The sequence below is a fragment of the Mustela nigripes genome, chromosome 8 (genome assembly GCF_022355385.1).
Source record: "Mustela nigripes isolate SB6536 chromosome 8, MUSNIG.SB6536, whole genome shotgun sequence".
Taxonomy (NCBI): Eukaryota; Metazoa; Chordata; class Mammalia; order Carnivora; family Mustelidae; genus Mustela; species Mustela nigripes.
Window position 1 is genome coordinate 43,111,715 of NC_081564.1, and position 21,723 is coordinate 43,133,437.

General features: G+C 36.4%; 2 protein-coding genes across 2 annotated transcripts in view; both read left to right on the forward strand.

The window, feature by feature from the left end:
* MIB1 (MIB E3 ubiquitin protein ligase 1) overlaps positions 1-13,228 on the forward strand; it is a 134,003-nt gene extending 120,775 nt beyond the window's left edge. Inside the window, exons 19-21 of the mRNA XM_059409325.1 lie at positions 606-719; positions 2,003-2,103; positions 6,737-13,228. Coding sequence (XP_059265308.1) covers positions 606-719; positions 2,003-2,103; positions 6,737-6,877 — 356 coding nt within the window. The 3' untranslated portion in view covers positions 6,878-13,228. The remainder of the gene's footprint in view (positions 1-605; positions 720-2,002; positions 2,104-6,736) is intronic.
* The window catches only part of SNRPD1 (small nuclear ribonucleoprotein D1 polypeptide), a 273,414-nt gene that overhangs the window by 228,603 nt on the left and 23,088 nt on the right, over positions 1-21,723 (forward strand). The window lies entirely within an intron of this gene.

The window sequence follows — 21,723 nt, forward strand, 5'->3', positions numbered from 1 at the left end:
GCAATTGCTGGGTCATAGGGCAGTTCTATTTTCAACATTTTGAGGAACCTCCAGTGCCTATGCATTTCTTCTTTGGGATGGGAGAGCATTCCTCTGATATATAAATATTAGAAAGTCCATTATGATACATAGCTGATGTTTTCTTGACCGCTACTTTGAAAAAGTGGTTACTAAACAATTTCCTCATTAGATTACATCAGTTTACTAGAAAGAGAGGGAAAAGAATTCTTCAACATAGTTTATGTGAGCAACTGTATAATTAATTCTATATTAGTTAAAACTTAGAAGTATCTTTCTCCTTTATTCTCAAGCCTTAAGATCTTGAAATATTTTTTATTAAAAAAAACCAGAAAAATCCCTTTTCACAATTTGTCTGATATGTTAGAAAATGTCATTATTTTCATAACAATGGGCTCTCTCTTCTAGAGGCTGCCTAAGAAGAATATACATTCATAAGTTGATAATATTTTAAGAAGGTAGAATCGTGTATTCATAGAAGTCGTTTGATGTTTATCTCAGTGTGAGATTTCAGTTATAAAACTGAGAAGGGTAGCCCTCTTGTTTGCATTGTCTCTTGTAAGAAGTATCCTATTGTTCTTCCGCAGACTGTGCTAGTCTGATGAAGAAGTGCGTGCAGTGTCGGGCAGTTGTTGAACGAAGAGTGCCTTTCATTATGTGTTGTGGAGGGAAAAGTTCAGAAGATGCCTCTGATGACATCTGTAAGTGTATTTTCTTGAGCTTTTTCTTTGTTTTCTTATTGGGACTTTCATGAAGATCTCATCTCATGTGTAGTACACTATTACCTTGTAAAGTACAGGGTACGTGACCCGAATCTACAGAGCAACAGGTGGGGTATGCTCTTGTTACAGGAAACTTGAAATTTTATTGTTCTAGCTTACACTATGATAGAACTTGAAGCATTTGTCTTTTGAGAAACTTCTGTGTAGGATATAAAGAAAATTGCTGTATTCTTGCTTAAAGAAAATGTGCTCTTTTTAAGATTAAATTTAGTGTATCTTGGTGGAATAGCGTATTACAAATTATTTTTTCAGTTACACAAGTATTAATGCCTCATTCCTTTGTGTAGCAGGTTTTACCTAGTGCATGTCCATATTTTATAGAGTAGTATTTATTTGGGACAGAGTAACTGTAGATATCTTGAAGTGTAACTCAGTGAAGAAATGGAAAAATAAAAAGCAAGTTATTTACTTTTCAATCTTCTTAATACTATAGCTGTATAAAAATATTTTTCATCTCTGCACTAGATATAAACTTGGATGGTATCTTTGATTTTTTGTTCTGTGTACACATGAGGAAGAAGATTAGCAACCACTTTTGCCCAGGGCTTTCTGTCTTTATCAGCAGTAGAGTAGAATAAAAATCCCAGGGACAAATTAACTAGAGTTAAAAGTAAAAGTCTAGAGAGTTGTTAAAATTGAAATAAAAAATTTCCCACCATTTACCAGACTCACTGATCACAGCTTTTCTTTCACGGAGTTCCTCATCTCGGATCAGTAGCAAGGAGGGTTGGGCAGGGGGAAGAAGCCTAGGTTTTTGTGTGTTCTCATAAACATCATCTAAGAGACTTTATAATTTTTGCTGCCAAAACTGACTAAAACGTGCTGTGCTGTCTACATTCGTCAGTTCGTATAATGCGGGAGCAGAGAAAACAAGCATAAAATGTATTTGTGAGCTTGCCAAAGGAAGCACGTAGTACCTTGGAAAACCCAGAAATCTGTGTGTAGATTGTTGTCTAGCAGAGTTAAATATAATTAGAAAATAATGTGCAAACGTGTTTCTTTCTGAAGATTATAAATGAATGAGTATAATACGAATGTCACTACTGTATATGTTGTCCATGAATGAGAAAAAATTTTAAAGAGGACTTTAATAATAGTCTTGTGTTTTTAATAAAGCAGTAATAATTTTAGAAATAAAAAATCATTGCTATGTCAAAACAATCATACATTAAAATATTTTATTTATATTTATTATATTATAGCAAGTGGAAATATTCCAGTGTTACAAAAGGACAAAGATAATACCAATGTCAATGCAGATGTGCAAAAGTTGCAGCAGCAATTACAGGACATTAAAGAGCAGGTAATAATGATTTTTCTTCTTGGTAAATGATGATTCTGAGAATGGCACTCAATATTTTTCTTTAAAACTACTAGTGTCTTGAGGGTTGCTGGGGGGAGGGGGGTTGGGAGAAGGGGGTGGGGTTATGGACATTGGGGAGGGTATGTGCTTTGGTGAGTGCTGTGAAGTGTGTAAACCTGGCGATTCACAGACTTGTACCCCTGGGGATAAAAATATATGTTTATAAAAAATTAAAAATTAAAAAAAAATACTAGTGTTTTATGTAGTAATCATGGTTTATATTAGGGTATCAATTATAGTATTTGAATATTTTGCAAAAGGTAATGTGATTCAAAGATTTAATCAGGTACTTTCCAAAACAAGAAACGCATGGATGACCAATAAATGTGAAAAATGCTCAGTCAGATCAGTCATCAAGAAATGAAAGTTGGGGAGCCTGGCTGGCTCTGTCAGTAGAGCATGTACTCTTTTTTTTTTTTTTTTTTTTTAAGATTTTATTTATTTGAGCGACAGAGATTGCAAATACACAGGCAGGCAGAGAGAGAGGAGGGGAAGCAGGCTCCCTGCTGAGCAGAGAACCCAGTGCGGGGCTCGACCCCAGGACCCTGGGATCATGACCCGACCTGAAGCAGAAGCTTTTACCCACTGAGCCACCCAGGTGCCCTGAGCATGTACTCTTGATCTTAGGGTCGTGAGTTTGGGCCCCGCTTTGGGCATAGATCTTACATTAAAAAAAAGAAGAAGAAGAAATGAAAATTAAAACTACAGTTAGGTGTCTTTTCTCACCTGCCTGACTGCATGGAAAACTCAGTGTTAGAAATTGTCAGTACAAAGTGTTAGAATATGTAGCAGCCGTAACTCACATACTGCTGTTGGGAATATAAATTAGTAAAAACACTTTGGAAAAGTTTGTCATTATAATCATAAAACTAAGCAGGATATTGTTTGGGGACACAAACTTGGAAACAATTGTACAGATGGTGTTTAAAACCAAGGGTAGTGGGGCGCCTGGGTGGCTCAGTGGGTTAAAGCCTCTGCCTTCGGCTCAGGTCATGATCCCAGGGTCCTGGAATCAAGCCCTGCATCAGGCTGTCTGCTCAGCAGGGAGCCTGCTTCCCTTCCTCTCTCTGCCTGCCTCTCTGCCTACCTGTGATCTCTGTCTGTCAAATAAATAAATAAAATCTTAAAAAAAAAAAACCAAAAAAAAAAAACACCAAGGGTAGTGGTTTTCTTGGCTGGGATGGCGGGAAGGGAGCACAAGGGGCATTTCTTTATAGAGGGATAGATAAAGTGCTGATTACATACGTCTGATCAGTTTGTGAACTTTTATCAAGCTGTACATTTATGACTTGTGCACATTTCTGTATAGATGTGATACTTAGGTAGAAAGTAGTATACACACACACACACATACATATTCACTTTCTCTTTCTCTCTCACACACGCACACCATAAAGAAAAGCAAAGGAAAGAAAAATGTAATATTTAGAATAGTTGGTATCGGTGAGGGGTAGATGGAAAGCATTTGGGAGGATGTGTGGAGTAGCTTCAAAAGATAGGGTAGCATTCCATCCTTTAAACTTGTTCTTCATATCTTATACATGCCAACAGAAGTACTCTTTTATCTACTCATTATTTAATAGCAGCAACAGTAAAATAAAGATGTTAGTTAAGACTTGTTACATTTATATAATAGGTAAGAAAGTCTGTCTGCCACCTGCCCCAGCCTTATCATTTGACCCAGCAATTAAATCAGATCCAAAGGATTGAGAAGCAGAGGGTGTTATTTCTTTAGTTTGGGTATCACATCAGTGTTGCCGTGCAGTTATTAATAATCACTTTCATCTTTTCTACTGAATATAAGAAAGTAACATAGTCACTAAATAGGATAACTAATGACCCTTGTGATAGAGTAATATGGTAGCTACAGTAATTTAGAATGAAGCATACATATATATATACTAGGAATTTAAACACCATGTAAAAAGATGAAAACTCTAAGCTAGTTTTTCTTTTGAAATCTCACTCCTAGTAATACTTACTGTATAGTGAATTCAAGATAAACATTGACTTACCAGTTCTTATGCAGGAACATAAAAATAGGAACATATTTTGCTCATTCTAATATAAAATAGAACATTTCAGAAATCTTGAAACTCCTCAGAATCTCATTTCCTTTCCCGTGAGACACTTATAGAAAGGTAAAACTGATTTATGAATACATCTGTGGAAAGCATTTCATCTCCTAATGGTGAATTAAAATTGTTCTTAAAATGAATAATGGCACTTTTTGAGCCCTATTGTATATCCTTAAAAATTCAGCTCTACCTTTACCCAGGTTTAGCACTCCAAAGAAGTTCCTTCTCCCTTAAATAATCTTCATGACCATATTGTGTCACTAAAATATTTAAACAATTATAGGAAATTCATTTTCTGAGGATTGATGAAATTTCTTTTTTTTTTTTTAAAAGATTTTATTTATTTATTTGACAGACAGATCACAAGTATGCAGAGAGGCAGGCAGAGAGAGAGGAGGAGGAAGCAGGCTCCCTGCTGACCAGAGAGCCTGATGAGGGACTCGATCCCAGGATTCTGGGATCATGATCTGAGCCAAAGGCAGAGGCTTTAACCCACTGAGCCACCCAAGGTGCCCCTTGATGAAATTTCTTTTTCTTTCTTTTTTTTTTTTTAAAATTTTTAAAAAAGATTTATTTATTTATTTATTTAACAGATAGATCACAAATAGGCAGAGTAGCAGGCAGAGAGAAGGAGAAGCAGGCTCCTTACTGAGCAGAGAGCCCGATGCGGGGCTCGATCCCAGGACCCTGGGACCATGACCCGAGGTGAAGGCAGAGGCTTAACCTTAACTCTGAGCCACCCAGGCACCCCCCGCCCTTGATGAAATTTCTTGCAGGGACCCCTTCAGAGTTACCAGGACATAGCAGCTGAATAACCCTTTTTAAATTTTAAATCTCCAGTCTTTCTATTATCCCAATGTAATATCATGTGGTATTAAGCATATATTAATCTCAAAGTAACTTAACCTAGGCTGTGTGCAGATGTGTTTACTTTTGGAAATAAGAGTTATTAATTAACTGCATATAGCTCATGAAAATTTAAGGAAAAAGAACTATTTTAATGGCACTAAAAGACTGGTTTGGCTTTTTAAAATAAAAAAAATACAATTTTCTACAACTTTGTTTCTCAAACTTCAAGTTAGATAAATGTGAAAATTTACTTTAGAAGACTGTGGTTAACAATTTAGATTACAGTTCCTTCCCCCACACACCATAATGCTCCCTGGTATTGTCGAAGTTGGTTAACTATATTTCATATAGGCTTTAGGCTTGGTTTATTGATTTAGACATTCTTTTTTAGTTATTTCATTTCTGTGTTATTTGGGAAAAGATGTAATTCAGAATGAAGTATTATGGCATATTAAGGTAAAATATATTTTTATAACTATAAAGTATAAAATATGTTACTGTGAATCGATATCTTTCCTAGAGTGTTTTCACAGAAGTACACCTAACATACTTCTAAAATTTTCTGAGTTCCTGAAGAGAACTCAGGCTAATTATTTTTATATGTAACTAAGGCTAATTATTTTTAACCTAATGGGGTTCTACATTAATAGTAATCCAGGGAAGCATGATTCAGAGCAAGAGCTCTGGGCTCCAGAATCCCATTCACACCGTGGAAAGTGTTTAGCCCCACCAAAGCCTCAATTTCCTCATTTTTAAAGTGGGAGTGATAATAGGGCTGAGATTGTATCATAGTGTGTGGCATGTGTTTTTAGGGACATCTCTTCCCTGCTCCCCTTTTCCAGTAGGCCTGATATATTTGTCATATTTTCATACAAGAACAGCATAGTACCCCAGAGTTGGGGAATTAGACTAAATGTGGCTATTTTTGTCCATTTCCTATTGGATTTTGGCATTTGCATTTTTTTTAAAGATTTTACTTATTTATTTGAGAGAAGAATGAGAGAGTACAAGAAGGGGGAAGGTTAGAGGGAGTAGCAGACCAGACTCCCCGCCAAGCAGGGACCCTGAGGTGGGACTCCAGGATCCCGGGACTCCAGGATCCCAGGACTCCAGGATCATGACCTGAGCCAAAGGTAGTCGCTTCACCAACTGAGCTACCCAGACATCCCATGGCATTTGCATTTTTTATTTTATGTAGTATTTATTTTAGGTTGTACCTTTGATATAGTCCTGACAGTACAACCAATATTTCCATTTTATAGGGATGACATTTTAACTGTTTAAAAATTTTAAAATTGGGTGTCTCGGTGGCTCAGTCACTTAAACATCTGCCTTCAGCTCAGGTCATGATCCCAGGGTCCTGGAATGCAGTCCCACATTGGGCTCCCTGCTCAGTGGGGCATCTACTCCTCCCTCTGACTCTCCCACCTCTTGTGCTGTCTCTCTTTCACTCCCTCTCTCTGAAATAAATAAATAAAATCTTGGGGAAAAAAATAAAATTTTTTAGATTAAAATTTTTTTTTTAAATTTTAGAGTAACAAAAGATTAAAACAGCAAAAGAAAATGGTGTTACAAAATTGTTACCTATTACAGTTTTAAACCATAAAATGTCTCAGCATTTATTACTTTGTTATCTCACATTCCAGACCATGTGCCCTGTGTGTTTGGATCGTCTGAAGAATATGATTTTCCTCTGTGGCCATGGAACGTGCCAGCTCTGTGGAGACCGAATGAGTGAATGTCCTATTTGTCGCAAGGCTATTGAACGAAGGATTCTTTTGTATTAAGAAACTGTGTTTTCTTAGCTGAAGTATTGGTCATGAGCTCTTGTAAGCCATTAAGCTAGTTGGAGGTTCTAATGAATTAATTTTTAATATCATAGTTTCTTTCCTAGGGTGTAATTAGACTGTAAATGTGCCAGAACAAAAAACCTCCACAAGACAGTGTTTGAAGTTGTGGCTTTGTTTTTGTTTCTTTTAATTTGAAACATCAAGTTCATGTAATTCATAGGTAATTTGCTTGTCACTTCTAAGGGGAAAATCCTTTAAGGATCTCCTGTTATTTTTGTTTTTATTGCATTTTTTCCTTATAGTTTATAAATTTGTTAGACCTCAAGAAATGTAGTTCCTTATGATCAGCTATCCTTCAGTTTATATGATTTTACACAGTGCGTTGACAGAGGTACTCAGAATAGTCATGCATTGAATGAATGGGGCAAGTCAAACCATTAGGTCACATGTGTTAAATGAGAGAATTAGAATATAAGTTATACATAGTTAATACTGCAGAGAGGATTATCTTTTTAAGATAAAAAGTTATACAGATGATTGATTCTGAATTTTTAGAGTAAATGGAAGCATGGAATGAGAGAGTAGTGACTTTGCCATTTAGCTTAATTTCTAGACTTAAAAGGAAAATTGTTTAACTTGAACCAAATTTCAAGATGATTAACATGGAAAGGAAAAGCAATCATAGTGGGATACTGAAGTGGGGGAAGTGGCCAAAAATGAGTACCTATTAACTGACCATTAACAGTTACCTTTCATATATGTTAATCTATACACTATTCTGTTTACCAACCGTTAAAAAAAAAGTCTGTGAAAAGTGTACCTCAGTTTTCCCTGTGGTTTACTTATCCAGACTTAATCTGACCAGTGAAACAGTGTTGCCCTCTTTGGGCATCTGAGGTCTCATGTAGCTTTTCTTGTGTACTGAATAGTACCCCAGTGATCTGAGAAGGATAACGCATTGTCCCAAAGCAGCAATCTTTTTCTTATCCATATCTGTTCATTCTGACAGTGATACTGGTTCTGTCTTCATCATAAGCCCTACTTCCATTTTCTTTCAGTTGCTAAGGCTGGTAAGAAATCACTATCTTTATACCAACAGGTGAGGATATTTAAATTGCCAGCAGTATCCAAGACATAGTAAGTAACCTAATAATAAATATAAATATAAATAATAAATATTTTAGAAAGCGTGACCAGGACATTTACAGAAATATGTCTGATTACCGGTAGTTTCTTTTTTGTTTGTTTGTTTTTTTAAACTCAGACTGATTCTAGAGCATCTGGTCATTTTCCCGCCTTTGAATGAGTAGTCTTACTCTGTCTATAGGACGAATCTACATTTAATAAGTGTTTTGGGGTCATTGCTGCTAGATTATAAAAATATCAGCTGTTTACAGTGATGTCTACTATATACTGTGTACAAGCTTATTCTTAAGGGTGTAGTTATCTGGTATTTTTTTCCTTTCTTTGATTCTGGTTCTTCTTTTTTTCTTTCTTTTTTGTTTTGTTTTGTTTTGTTTTATTTTGTTTTGTTTTTTTCTGTTGTTACAACGACAACATATAAGAATATTCCTGGCAAGTTAATGGCTTTTGCCTTTGCAAGTCCTGGTGAAAATAGTGGTGAGCTTTGCTGGCTGATTTTTTAGTCTCGGTAATTCCATATCTGTGTTTAGCTGAATAACCTAGGATTTAGAAAAATAAAATTTTTTATAAATTTTAAATTTGAAAATTTATATGGATTCTGTTATCTAATAAAGGGCCAATGAGGCTATTTTTTAAGCCATATTTTAAGGTTATAGAAAGATAGAAGATCTGACATGATGTTCACTTAATGAAATAAGTTGTTTTCTTTTAGATTTGAAAATAGCAAAAGTCAGGATTTTTTTTTTCTTCCATGCCATAGGCTGCCCATCTCTTTTCCACTAGATCAGCTGGAGAGGAGGAAACACCTGGCTGACTTGTGCATGGTTTGGCCATCCAGTGAATTCTGTGGTCTAAAGCTCTACTTTACTTAAATCCTTTTTGTCTTTGGAGCTTGCAGTGCTTAAACTTACATCCCTAAAAGACAATTTCATTTTTCACACTAGTTTATTTTTTCTCCATACATATAAAATACAATTAATATAAACTATCACAAAGAGTCATAAGGTTGCTATTTTGAAATTTGTTCAGTGAATAGAAGGTGTTTCTCTATTCATGTTTTCAAGTATCTGAAGAATTATTTTAAGTTTATTTTGTGTTTGTGAGCAAGAATAAGATTAAGAACTGAGTTGTTTAAATGACCTTCTTCTAATTCTGTGAAATCGCTACCTCTTATATGTCTCTCAGCAGCACTTTCCCAGTTAGATATGTTTCCTTCTCATCAGCTCATCATCATGTGCCTCAGAAGAGCTTTTATTTTTCCTAGAATCATTAAATAAAACATAGCAGACATTCATTCAAAAACGTATTTATTGGGCCTCAGGGGCTAGATAACACAACGTTGAAAAAATGGTCAGCATCTTAGCACACAGAATCTATCATGCAGCAGTTGTGCATTTGAAGAAATCTAGAGCCAAGAAGGGATCCAGAGGTACTAATAACATTTCTTCCTAATGTTTCAGAAGAGTTGTCATTAAGTAGCATTTGGATTCCCTCTCTGTACCCCTCACTCCTACTATGTATTCTCCTCTAAGATTATCAGCTTTGTTGCCAGAAACTCACACCCAACTTACTAGATGGTGCTATTCTACTCCTTTTTGTTCACATAATTAAACGTTCTTACTGCTTATACTATATTTGTATTTAATTTTATTGGGAGCAAGAAGGCCTTTTAAAAGAGGATCATTTTGCATTAGTGTAGGAATAGTATATTAGACAGATGTTTAGTTTAGCTGGCCAAATCATAATTAGACAAGATGTTTGTAATTTTAAAATATTGCAGATTGACCAGCTAGTTACTGAGACATAAGATTAATTGATGTTGAAAATAGTGTTCTTAAATTTGTTATCTTTGATGGCTTCAGCCTGTAAGAGCATTTTAGCATATTGAAATGCATGCTGCTTGAGATTTGTCCAATTGGAATTTCAAAGCTTACTGGGTCATGTTCTTGTTTATTATGAATTTTGGACCCTTTCCGACTAGGAATTAGTTACGCTTATAAAGTAAGAGACTTAGTGATGGGATAGGATAGGGAGACAGTATGGAGTTGAAACAAGTAAGAAGGAAAAGTCAGTGTTTGAATTTAGAGAAAGAAGGAGTTTAAGAATTCATGTAGATTTCATCAAAGCAGTAAGCAGAAAGAGTAGACTTGATAGAATAATAAAAAAGATTTTTTAGCCAGTTTTTAGTGTCATTTAATTGACAGTTGCTTTGTAAGCTATACAGTTTAATACATCTGGCTTTAAGAAAAAGTCCAAAGGAAAAGCACCTATCCTGTCAAGAGTATCTAAAATGATATAGTAATAGTTTGTGTAAAAATTGAATTTTTGGAATAGAATTCTTCTTTGCATTTTTTTAATTGTAAAAACATTTAACATGAAATTTACCATCTTCACAATCTTTAAGTGTAGTGTTAAGTATATTCATGATAATTAAATGGCTATCCAAAACTTTCTCGTCTTGCAGAACTGAAACTTTATACCCATTAAACAACTCCCTTTTCTCTCCTCCCCCTGAATGGAATAGAATTTTCATTAAATATAAATCAAGAAACAACCTGAATTATCTTAATAGTTTGTTTGTGTTTGCAAGATTTAAAGTTATAGTCAACATTAAGTTCCTAAATTTGGGGGGGTGACAGAATTTCTTCCCTTCCTCCCAACTGTTATAAATCATAATTGGGTTGGGGTTAAATGTCTGTTAATTGGAAGGGTTTGTTAATTCATTTGGAGCCAGGGTGGGGGTGGTGGGACACATATTCAACATTAGAATAAGTTAGCTTTAAATTTGTAGTGAATGGGGAAGGTAATAGATTTTCACATACTATGTGTGCCTTGTCGAAAATGTCATTTGTCTTTAAATCTCCTTGTGACAGTCTCAAAATATTTTTTTTCTCTCAAAAACGCAACCTAATTTTATTTGCTTGAATATTATGATAGGAATGCTTACTGATATTACTTGATAATCATGATAGCCTTGGAGCTTATATATATATATACATGTATAAAACTATAGCAGTATTAATAATCACAGTTGTACTTCTTTAGAACATTAAATTTGAGGAAGAACTATTTAATGCTGTCTCACGTGTACATTGTTTTGCTATAGTGAGGGGGAAAATTCTTTAGATTGAGACTTAGTTTACGGATAAATGGTGTTAGTAGAGGATGAAACTAAAGTATGAGAATATGAACGAGTTAGTGGAGCTGATGAATTAAAATTGTAAGTTGCTACATTGGCATTTTCTACCTCCTTTTCTGTCAGAGTATTGCTTTTCCAGCTTTCATTCTTTTTTGTGACTAAGGAAGAGATGGGAACCTGAGGTTCAAATGGAAATTTTTATGTTGTTGAGGATTTAAGCAGTAGGTACAGGAAGGGTGATTTGCCACATCAATTTGGTGCGTAAATCCATAACGAGAGGTGATGATGGACATGTACAAAGTGTGTAAGAAAGATAATATTGCTGAATGTTTTGCTTTTCCTGTACAGTCCACATGACTTTGTTTCATAAATGTGACTTCTTTCCTCCAAAATGCAAAATGGTCTTGTAATTTTCTATAAAATAAACAAATATACCATTTTGTCTGAAATCTTTTAACTTCAGGAAACTATTGAAAGTTCTGACTCAGGGCTTTGTAACAGTTTAAGAGGTTGTTAATTATCTTTTGGAAAATCCAGCTACATAATTCTTTAGTGCCTTGAAAGAATTATTAACTTGGCAACACTACAAAAACTCCCTACGAGGTGGTCTTTCGTGTGGGGTACCATCACACACACGTTTATAAGGTGTATTGCTCAGCTTGTGTGATAGCAATACTGCATTGTGTGCTGGGTTTGGGTAATTCTTTAAAGGAAGTTTTCTAGACTTGCACTTGATATTGCTTTTTAAAAAATGGATTACTTATGGCCATGGCACTGTTACCAGAAAAGTAATTCTATAAGTCATCATGCAAAGTCATATATAAGTAGTAGCATCTGGGAAGAAGAGCTAGGGTTCATACCGTTGGCTATTTTAATATGAAAGGAGGGTCTGTTTGGTAAATACAGATTGTCTTCCCTTCGTGAAAAAAAGACCTTTTTTGTTCAAGTGATTTGGTTTAAAGAAAAATTTTTAAAGGAAATCATGGATAGCATGTTCTTAATGGTAGTCTTAGCCTGAATCCACAAAATTGGTTTTCTGTTCATTTCAGTATGCCTGTCATTCTAAATACAGTATATTCGGTGTGATAGAAAGTTTAATTGACACATAGCAGTGTTTTGCTTTGTATTTTTTCCAGTGTTTTTTAGCTCCCACTTGATTAAAGTCTTGCTTGTGAATATAGTTTCTGTACGGCAAATGATTCTTGCTTACTAGCTTTTGTTAAAAAACACTTAGCAAGAGCTAAGCTTTTAAAAATAAATGCAAACATTTACTGTTAATAAAACTTACAATTGTAATATTATATAATGCTTTTCTCTGATCTTTTGAAAGTATTCCTTATATGAATTTCCATTTTTAAGGTATTTGAAAACATATCTCAATATATTAGATCTATCATTGGAAAGGAAATTAAGTCTTTGAGAAACAAATTACATACATCTCTACTCAATATAGGACATAGATGCCTACATCTGGAAGGCTGTCATTACACTTGTTTACATTTAAGGTACCTCTCTCTAAAGGGCCAAAGAAGTTTTTCATATTTTAACACCTCACACTCTTTTAGGATATTGTGAAAGTAGTCTGAGTAGGATAAATTTGATAGAAAATCAGTCAACCAGTCAGGAAGACTCAACTTTTTTTCTACAAAGGTTTCTTCCTCTTCATAATTGAGGTGTAGATTTCATTTTCAAAACGTATACATTTTAAAGCAGTGATTTATTTGGCTTTTTTAGAAGTGTTTTGTGACTTAATCAGTAATTGAATGGTTTGAAGTTATTTCTCAAGTTAATAGAAGCAGTTGTCATTATTGAGAGGTTGTCTGGTTCTAGTTCAAAAGACTCAGCATGTTTATCTGGAATGTTTAAGAGGAAAACCATCTGAAACAAAAATCTTTTAATTGTTTATTTGAAAAATGTATTCCAACCTTAAAATTGTGAATTTATTTTTGGATAACCTCTAACTAACTGTATTTCTGTTGCTGTATAATTAGATATTTCATGGCAATATTTTTTATTAAATTGGAACTGTATAGGTTTTTAAAATAAAGACATTTTAGAAAATCTGATTTATATTTTTTATCATTGACAGTTACTCATCCTTCACAGAAATTCAAATTATTTGTTAGTCTTACAGTGTAGCATTTCCTAAACTTAATGACAGTGAGAACTTTTAAATGGTGCATTACAGAGTAGTGATAGTTTATAAGATAGAATGAAGTCATGGATTAAAGTAGAACACCAAAAATTATTTCAGGTATTTGCTGAAGAATGATCATTTGACAAATAATTTTTTTTTCCCTCAAAAGTAGTTGAGGGCGCCTGGGTGGCTCAGTGGGTTAAGCTTCTGCCTTCAGCTTGGGTCATGATCTCAGGGTCCTGGGATTGAGCCCCACATCTGGCTCTCTGCTCAGCAGGAGCCTGCTTCCTCCCTTCCCTCTGCCTCTCTGCCTAGTTGTGATCTCTCTCTCTGTCAAATAAATAAATAAAATCTTTTTAAAAAAGTAGTTGATAAACTCATTTTGTTAAACACAAAAAAAAAACCACATAAGCATAATAAGCATAATATGAAAGGATAAGACAAGATCTGGAACAGAGCCCATTGATCACTGAGTTGATGACCTAGCAATGAGACTGTTAAGTAATACTGCCTTTGCACTAATGCTCTAATCAAATGTAATGTGTTCATGCTTTAGATTCCTCTTTATATTAGGTCCTTGCATTCTCAAATATGGCAGCTTTCTGAAAGGCTGATTTTCAAGTCAAATATTCTTTACTTTTCACATATTTAAGAATATTACCTTCCCCTACTATCTCTCTTCTTCCTTTTCTATAGAACACCAGTTAATATCTTGAGTGGAACATTAACATATAAATTGGAAAAGGCTTTTACAGGTGATACCACCACCAATTTAATAGGGAAATAGGAAAGCAACAAAATCAGAGAGCCCTGATCATGGCCAGACCATTCTGAAGAAAGACTGAGGTTCAAAAAGATGATATGTTCTCAGCATGTATGTATAGTACAAGAGTATTGTAGTGGTTTCCTATTGCCACTATAAAAGTTTCCATGAATATAGTGACTTAAAATGATAGAAACTTAGGATATAGTTCTGGAGGCCAGAAAACTGGCAGGAAGCTAGTCAGAAGATCCCAAAGTTCTTGGAGCTTAACCAACAGACTTCTAAATAACATGGTAAAAGAAGTCTTGAGAAATTATAAAAATGTTTTGAAAATACAACTTGTTAAAATTTGTGGAATACAGTGAGAGCAGCTCTTAGAAGGCAATTTATAACATTGAATAGATACATTAGGAAAAGAGGTACAAAATGGTTCATCTAAGCTTCATCTTTAGGAAACTAGAAAAAGATAAATCCAAAGTAACCAGAAGAAAAGAAGTAAAACAGCAAAAATCAGTGAAATTGAAAAGAGGAAATGAACAGAGAAAAATCAAGGAAACAAAAAAGCTGATTCTTTAAAAAGATCAAAATTGATAGCCTCTAGCCAGGTTATCAAAAAATAAAAAAACCTCAAATTATTGAAATTAGGAATGCAAGATGTGCCATCACTACAGATCCTGTGAACAGTAAAATGACAGTAAACAACTCTTTGCCCACAAATTTGATAACCTAGATGAAATTGACCAATTCCGGGTGCCTGGTGGCTCAGTTGTTAGCCATCTTCCTAAGGCTCAGGTCATGATCTCAGGGTCCTGGGATTGAGTCCAGCATTGGGCTCCCTGCTTGGCAGGGAGTCTGCTTCTCCCTTTCCAATTCCCCTGCTTGTGTTCCCTCTCTCGTCTCTCTCTCTCTCTCTCTCTTTCTCTCTGTCAAATAAATAAAGATCTTTAAAAAAAAAAAAATTGACCAATTCCTTAAAAGACAAAATATATCAAAACACAGGGAGAAATACTCTGAATATACCTCTATCTATTAAAGGAATTGAATCCATAATTAATAGTCTTTCAAAACCAAAAGCAGCAGGCGCAGATGGGTTCACTGGTGAATTTTACCAAACATTTAAGAGAGAAATTACACCAACTCTCTACAATCTCTTCCAGAATATAAAAGCCAACATTATCGTAATTACCAAACCGGAAAAAGACATTACAAGAAAGTAAAACTATAAGCCAATATTTCTGCCAAACATAGATTTAAAAATTTGCAATGAAATGTTAGCAAATTGAATCTAGTAATATATAAAAAATTATTCACACTACCAAGTGGGATTTATTCCAGGTATACTAGTTTGGTTCAACATTCAAAAATTAATGTAATCCATAACATCAATATGCTAAAGAAAAGAAAATCATGACCATATTAGTAGAATGAGAAAAGGCATTGGACAAAATCCCCATTTATTATATAAGGAAACTTATTCATGATGGAAGTTCTCAAAATAAGAAAAGAAACTCAATTTGATAAAGAATTGTATAAAAATCTAGCTAACATCACACTTAATAGTGAGAAACTAGATGTGTTCCCCCTAAAAGCTGGCAATGAGGCAAGGAAATCCACTCTTTACCACTCCTAGTCAGCATTGTACTAAAGTCCTAGCTAGTGCAATAAGACAAGAAAAGGAAATAAAAGATGTACTACAGATTGAAAAGGAAAAAACAAAACTGTATTGGCAGATGATATGATTGTTTATGTAAAAATTTCCTAAGAATTGACAAGAAAACTTGTGGAACTAGTAAGTGAGTGTTGACAGCCATAAAATAACTTGCTTGAATTTTGATTAAATCTAAGATCAGTTGGGAAGAACTGACATCTTAACAATATTGAGTCTTCATGAACGTGGAATATCTCTCCATTTATTTAGATTTTTTTTCTCATGAGAGTTTTGTAGTTTTCCTCATATAGTTCTTGTACATATTTTTTATATTTACACCTAAAGATTTCAGAGGTTTGGGTACTAATATAAATGATACTTAAAAAAAAAATTTACTTATTTGTTTGACAGATAGAGATCACAAGTAGGCAGAGAGGCAGGCAGAGACAGAGAAGCAGGCTCCCTGCTGAGCAGATATCCCAATGTGGGACTCGATCCCAGGACCCTGTGATCATGACCTGAGCCGAAGGCAGAGGCCTTAACCCACTGAGCCACCCAGGTGCCCCTAAATGATACTTTTTTAACGTTATTTTTATTAACATATAATGTACTATTTGCTCCAGGGGTACAGGTCTGAGAATCGTCAGGCTTACACACTTCACAGCAATCACCATATCACATACCCACCTTAATGTACATAACCCAACCCCCCTCCCCAACTCCCCTCCTTCCAGCAACCCTCAGTCTGTTTTGTAAGATTAAGAGTCTCTTATGGGTGGGGTGGGAACCAAGATGGTGGGGAAGTAGGAGGAGGCGCCATTTCAACCTGTACCCTAAAGTGAGCTCATTACCTGCCAAAGAACTCTGATCACCCATGAAATTTGCCTGAGATTAGAATTATACACTTCTGGATCTCTAGGGGGGCCGAAGACGCCAGTGGGCAGGTAAAGTGGGGTGGGAATGTCAGACTGATATTGGAAGATAAACAAAAGGGGGAGGGAGCCACCAGAAGCGTCCCATTGGAAAGTAATACCCCAGTACAAGAGTGCCCTGTGACTGGTGACCAGTATTAACTTGGAGTCTGGTTGAAAGCACACAAAAATAGCAAAGGGTCGCGTGGGGGAGGGGGGGTTGTGGGAATCGGGGCGATTAGGGACAGGGGCTTAAATCCCCAGACCCAGGACAGCCACCCCTGGCGCTGAGCCAGAGAGAGTGTGGTGAAGAAGTCAGGTCTTGGTCCCTGAGCTGCCAGTGCGCCTGAGAGAGGCATCTGGGTGGCGGCTCCTGTGAAGGACAGGCAGAAACACAGCCTTTTGCACTCTCCACATGCACGCTGCGCTACCAGAGTCTGAGTGGTGCCCCACACCTCCCCCTGAGAGAGGTGCGTGCAGGCACCAGCCAGTAGAAAGTCTTTTGCACTCTTCACGTGCACGCTGCGCTACCAGAGCCTGAGTCACGTCCCACACCCTCCACTGAGAGAGGTGCGTGCAGGCGCCAGCCAGCGCTCTCTCCGACCCAGAGAGTCTGAGCACTCCCAGCCCGGGCCTGCGGGAAAATCTCAGTGTGCCATCGCTGCTTGGGACCTCTTTGGTGGTCTGGAGCTTCCCAGACAGCCGCGACTATCTTGGTTTTGGGTATAAGCAGGAGTTCCTGGGACCCCAGAGGCCATGACTGAGAACACGCTCTGCCTGAGGCTGAGGGGGAATTCATGTGCTCTGGAGCACCCAGAGGGTAACAGACTGAGGCTTCTCTCTGAGAGGGAGGTCTTGGGGCAGTTTGCTTTCCTCTAAACCTCCAAAAACCATCAAAAGCTGCCAAGGCGAGAGAAAACAAACGGAATTAACAAACAAACACAACCTCCAGAGAACAAAAGCCTGAAAAACTGGTTTCCTCAGAGCCCACCCCCTTGATGGGGGCAGGAGGACTTAACTCAGGGAACACTGCCTGAAAAACCACGTGGCAGGCCCCTCCCCGAGAAAACCAACAACAAAAACAAAACAACACAATAACAACAACAACAAAAACACATGCACACACAAAACCAAAACGAGAACCACCACCACTAATTCATAGATACAACTTTTATTTTTAATTCGTTCCCACTATTCTGGTTCATTTCTTTTTGTAGATAATTTTTTAACCTATTTGCCATCATAGTGAGATGTCCAGTACATCATATTCCATAATAACCTTTTAACCTGAACTTTTTGATACATATACCTGTGTTTTTCTTTTGCTTTTCTATTTTTTAATTTTTTAAAATTTTATATTAGTTTAGTTTTTTCTTTTTTATTTTATTTTTTAATATTCATAAAGAGTTAAACTTCAAGGTAATCTTCTTTCCCCAATCAATGCTACCCCTATAGGTAAACCAGTTTTTCATCCCCCTTTATCTTAGGAAAGTTGAGTCCTTTAACAAAGATATCAAGATACATCCAGGAAGAATCAAAATAAACTGAGAATTTATAACCACTCTCCCTTCTTTTTCTTCCACCAGTGTTTCTGTGTATTTGTTTTTGTCCTGGTAGTATATAAGTTTTATACTTGGGGTTCTTTTTGATGAGGTTCTTTTTTCGTTTTGTTTTTATATAATTATTTTTTTTCTTTTGTCATCTAATTTTATCAGTCTTTTTGTTTGTCTGTTTTTGTTTGTATACTTCATAAATCTTACCTTGGGGCCCATTTGGGCGGAACCTTCTCTTTTATTTTATCTTTCTTTTTTTTCCTGTCTCTCTCTCTTTCTCTCTCTCTCTTTTTTCCTTTCTTTTGGGTGGGGTACTCTTGATTGCTCAGAAGCGTTCCAGGGTGCACCTTGCCTACACCACGGTTGATACATTCAGCTACATCCATTCAGGCATCTCTCACCAAAATGACTAGGAGGAGGAATGCCCAACAGAAGAAAAATTCAGAGGCTGGGCCTTCTGCAGCAGAACTAATGGCTATGGACATAGACACTATGTCGGAAAGGGAATTCGGGCTAACAATTATCCAGGCAATAGCTAGGTTGGAGAACGCCATGGATAACAAAATGGAATTGATTAGGGCAGAAGTGAAAGCCACCAGGGAGGATGTTCACAATGTTCTCAATGAGTTCCAATCTAATCTAAATTCTCTAAAAGCTAAGGTAACTGAGACAGAAGATAGAATTAGTGATCTGGAGGACAAACAGAGAAAAAGGATCAGGAGGAAGCCTGGAACAAACAGCTTAGAGGCCACGAAAACAGAATTGGGGAAATAAATGATGCCATGAAACATTCCAACGTCAGAATTGTTAGAATTCCTGAGGGGGAGGAGAAAGATAGAAGACTAGAAGATATAGTTGAACAAATTCTCCATGAAAATTTTCCCAGTCTCACAAATGGAACCACTGTTCATGTAGTAGAGGCAAAATGGTCTCCCCCACCAAGATTATAGAATGTAGAAAGACCTCAAGACACCTAATAGTGAGAATGATGAATTATAATTGTAGACAGGAGTTCTTGAAAGCAGCCAGGACAAAGAAATCTCTTATGTACAGAGGAAAGCCCATCAGAATAACGTCAGACCTGTCCACAGAAGTCTGGCAAGCCAGAAAGGGCTGGCAAGATATATTCAGGGCACTAAATGAGAAGAACATGCAGACAAGAATACTTTATCCAGCAAGACTGACATTCAGAATGGATGGAGAGATAAAGAGCTTCCAAGACTAGTTTAGAAGAAGGTTTAAAAGAGTATGCAACCACCAAGCAAACACTGCAGGAAATATTAAGGGGGATTCTATAAAAGAGGAAAAATCCTAAGAATATCACTGAACAGAAATATATGGAGACAATCTATAGAAAAAAAGACTTCACAGGTAACACGATGTCAATAAAAATGTACCTCTCAATAATCACTCTCAATGTGAATGGCCTAAATGCGCCCATAAAATGACTCAGGGTTGCAGATTGGATAAAACGACAGGACCCATCCATATGTTGTCTATGAGAGACCCATTTCGAACCCAAGAAAACTGTTAATCAAGATAGAGCCATATTGATATGAATACATTAATAGTAGGAGATCTTAACATGCCACTCTCAGTAATAGACAGATCATCCAAGCAAGAAACAAGAGCATTGAATCACACATTGGACCAGAAGGACCTCATAGATATATACAGAGCATTCTACCCTAAACAACAGAATACTCATTCTTCTCAAGTGCACATGGAACCTTCTTTAGAATAGACCACATACTGGGTCACAAATCAGGGCTCAGCCAATACCAAAAGATTGAAATTATTCCCTGCATATTCTCAGATCACAATGCTTTGAAACTGGAGCTTAATCAAAAGGAAAAGTTTGAAAGGAACTCAAACACCTGGAAGCTAAAGACCACCTTGCTTAAGAATGCTTGGATCAACCAGGAGATCAAAGAAGAACTTAAGCAATTCATGGAAAACAATGAGAATGAAGACACTTTGGTCCAAAACCTATGGGATACAGTAAAGGCGGTCCTAAGGGGAAATACATAGCCATCCAAACCTCCCTCAAAAAAACTGAAAAATCCAGAATACACCAGTTGTCTCTACACCTTAAAGAACTGGAGAATCAACAACAAATTAAGCCAACTCCACACACAAGAAGGGAAATAATCAAGATTAGAGCAGAGATCAATAAGATAGAAACTGGAGATATAGTAGAATGCATCAATGAAACTAGAAGCTGGTTTTTTGGAAAGAATAAGATCGATAAACCATTGGCCAAACTAACCCAAAAGAAAAGAGAAGGCCCAAATTAATAAAATTATGAATGAAAAGGGAGAGATCACAACTAACACCAAGGAAATAGAAATAATCATCAGGGGGCACCTGGGTGGCTCAGTGGGTTAAGCTTCTGTCTTCGGCTCAGGTTATGATCTCGGGGTCCCAGGATCGAGCCCCGCATCGGGCTCTCTGCTAGGCAGGAAGCCTGCTTCCTCCTCTCTCTCTGCCTGCCTCTCCGCCTACTTGTAATATGTCTCTGTCAAATAAATAAAATCTTTAAAAAAAGAGAAACAATCATCAGAAGTTATTATCAACAGTTATATGCCAATAAGTTAAGCAACCTAGATGAAATGGATGCATTCCTGGAAAACTATTAACTTCCAAAACTATTAACTTCCAAAATTGAACCAGGAAGAAATTGACAACCTGAATTGAAGCAATGATCAAAAACCTCCCAAAAAACAAGAGGCCAGGACCTGATGGATTCCCTGGGGAATTCTACCAAACTTTCAAAGAAGAAATAACACCTATTCTCCTGAAGCTGTTTCAAAAAATTGAAGCAGAAGGAAAACTTCCAGACTCTTTTTATGAAGCCAGCATTACCTTGATTCCCAAACCAGGCAAAGACCCCACCAAAAAGGAGAATTTCAGACGAATATCACTAATGAATATGGGTGCTAAGAATCTTAACAAGATCCTACCAAATAGGATCCAACAGCACATCAAAAAGATTATCCACCATGACAAGGTGGGATTCATCCCTGTGTTGCAAGGATGGTTCAACATTTGCAAATCAATCAATGTGATAGAACAAATCAATAAAAGAAGAGGGAAGAACCACATGGTCCTCTCAATTGATGCAGAAAAAGCATTTGACAAAATCCAGCATCGGTTCCTGATTAAAATACTTCAAAGTATAGGGATAGAGGGAACATTCCTGAACTTCATAAAATCTATCTATGAAAAACCCACAGCAAAATATCATCCGCAGTGGGAAAAAGCTCACAGCCTTCTCATTGAGATCAGGAACACGACAAGGATGCCCACTCTCACCACTCTTGTTCAACATAGTATTAGAAGTCTTAGCAACAGAAATCAGACAAAGAGAAATAAAAGGTATTTTATTTTTGAAGTCAAAAATAAGTCAATAAAGAAGTCAAACTCTCTCTCTTTGCAGATGACATGATACTTTATATGGAAAACCCAAAGGACTCCACCCCCAAACTACTAGAACTCATAAAGCAATTCAGTAATGTGGCAGGATACAAAGTCAATGTACAGAAAACA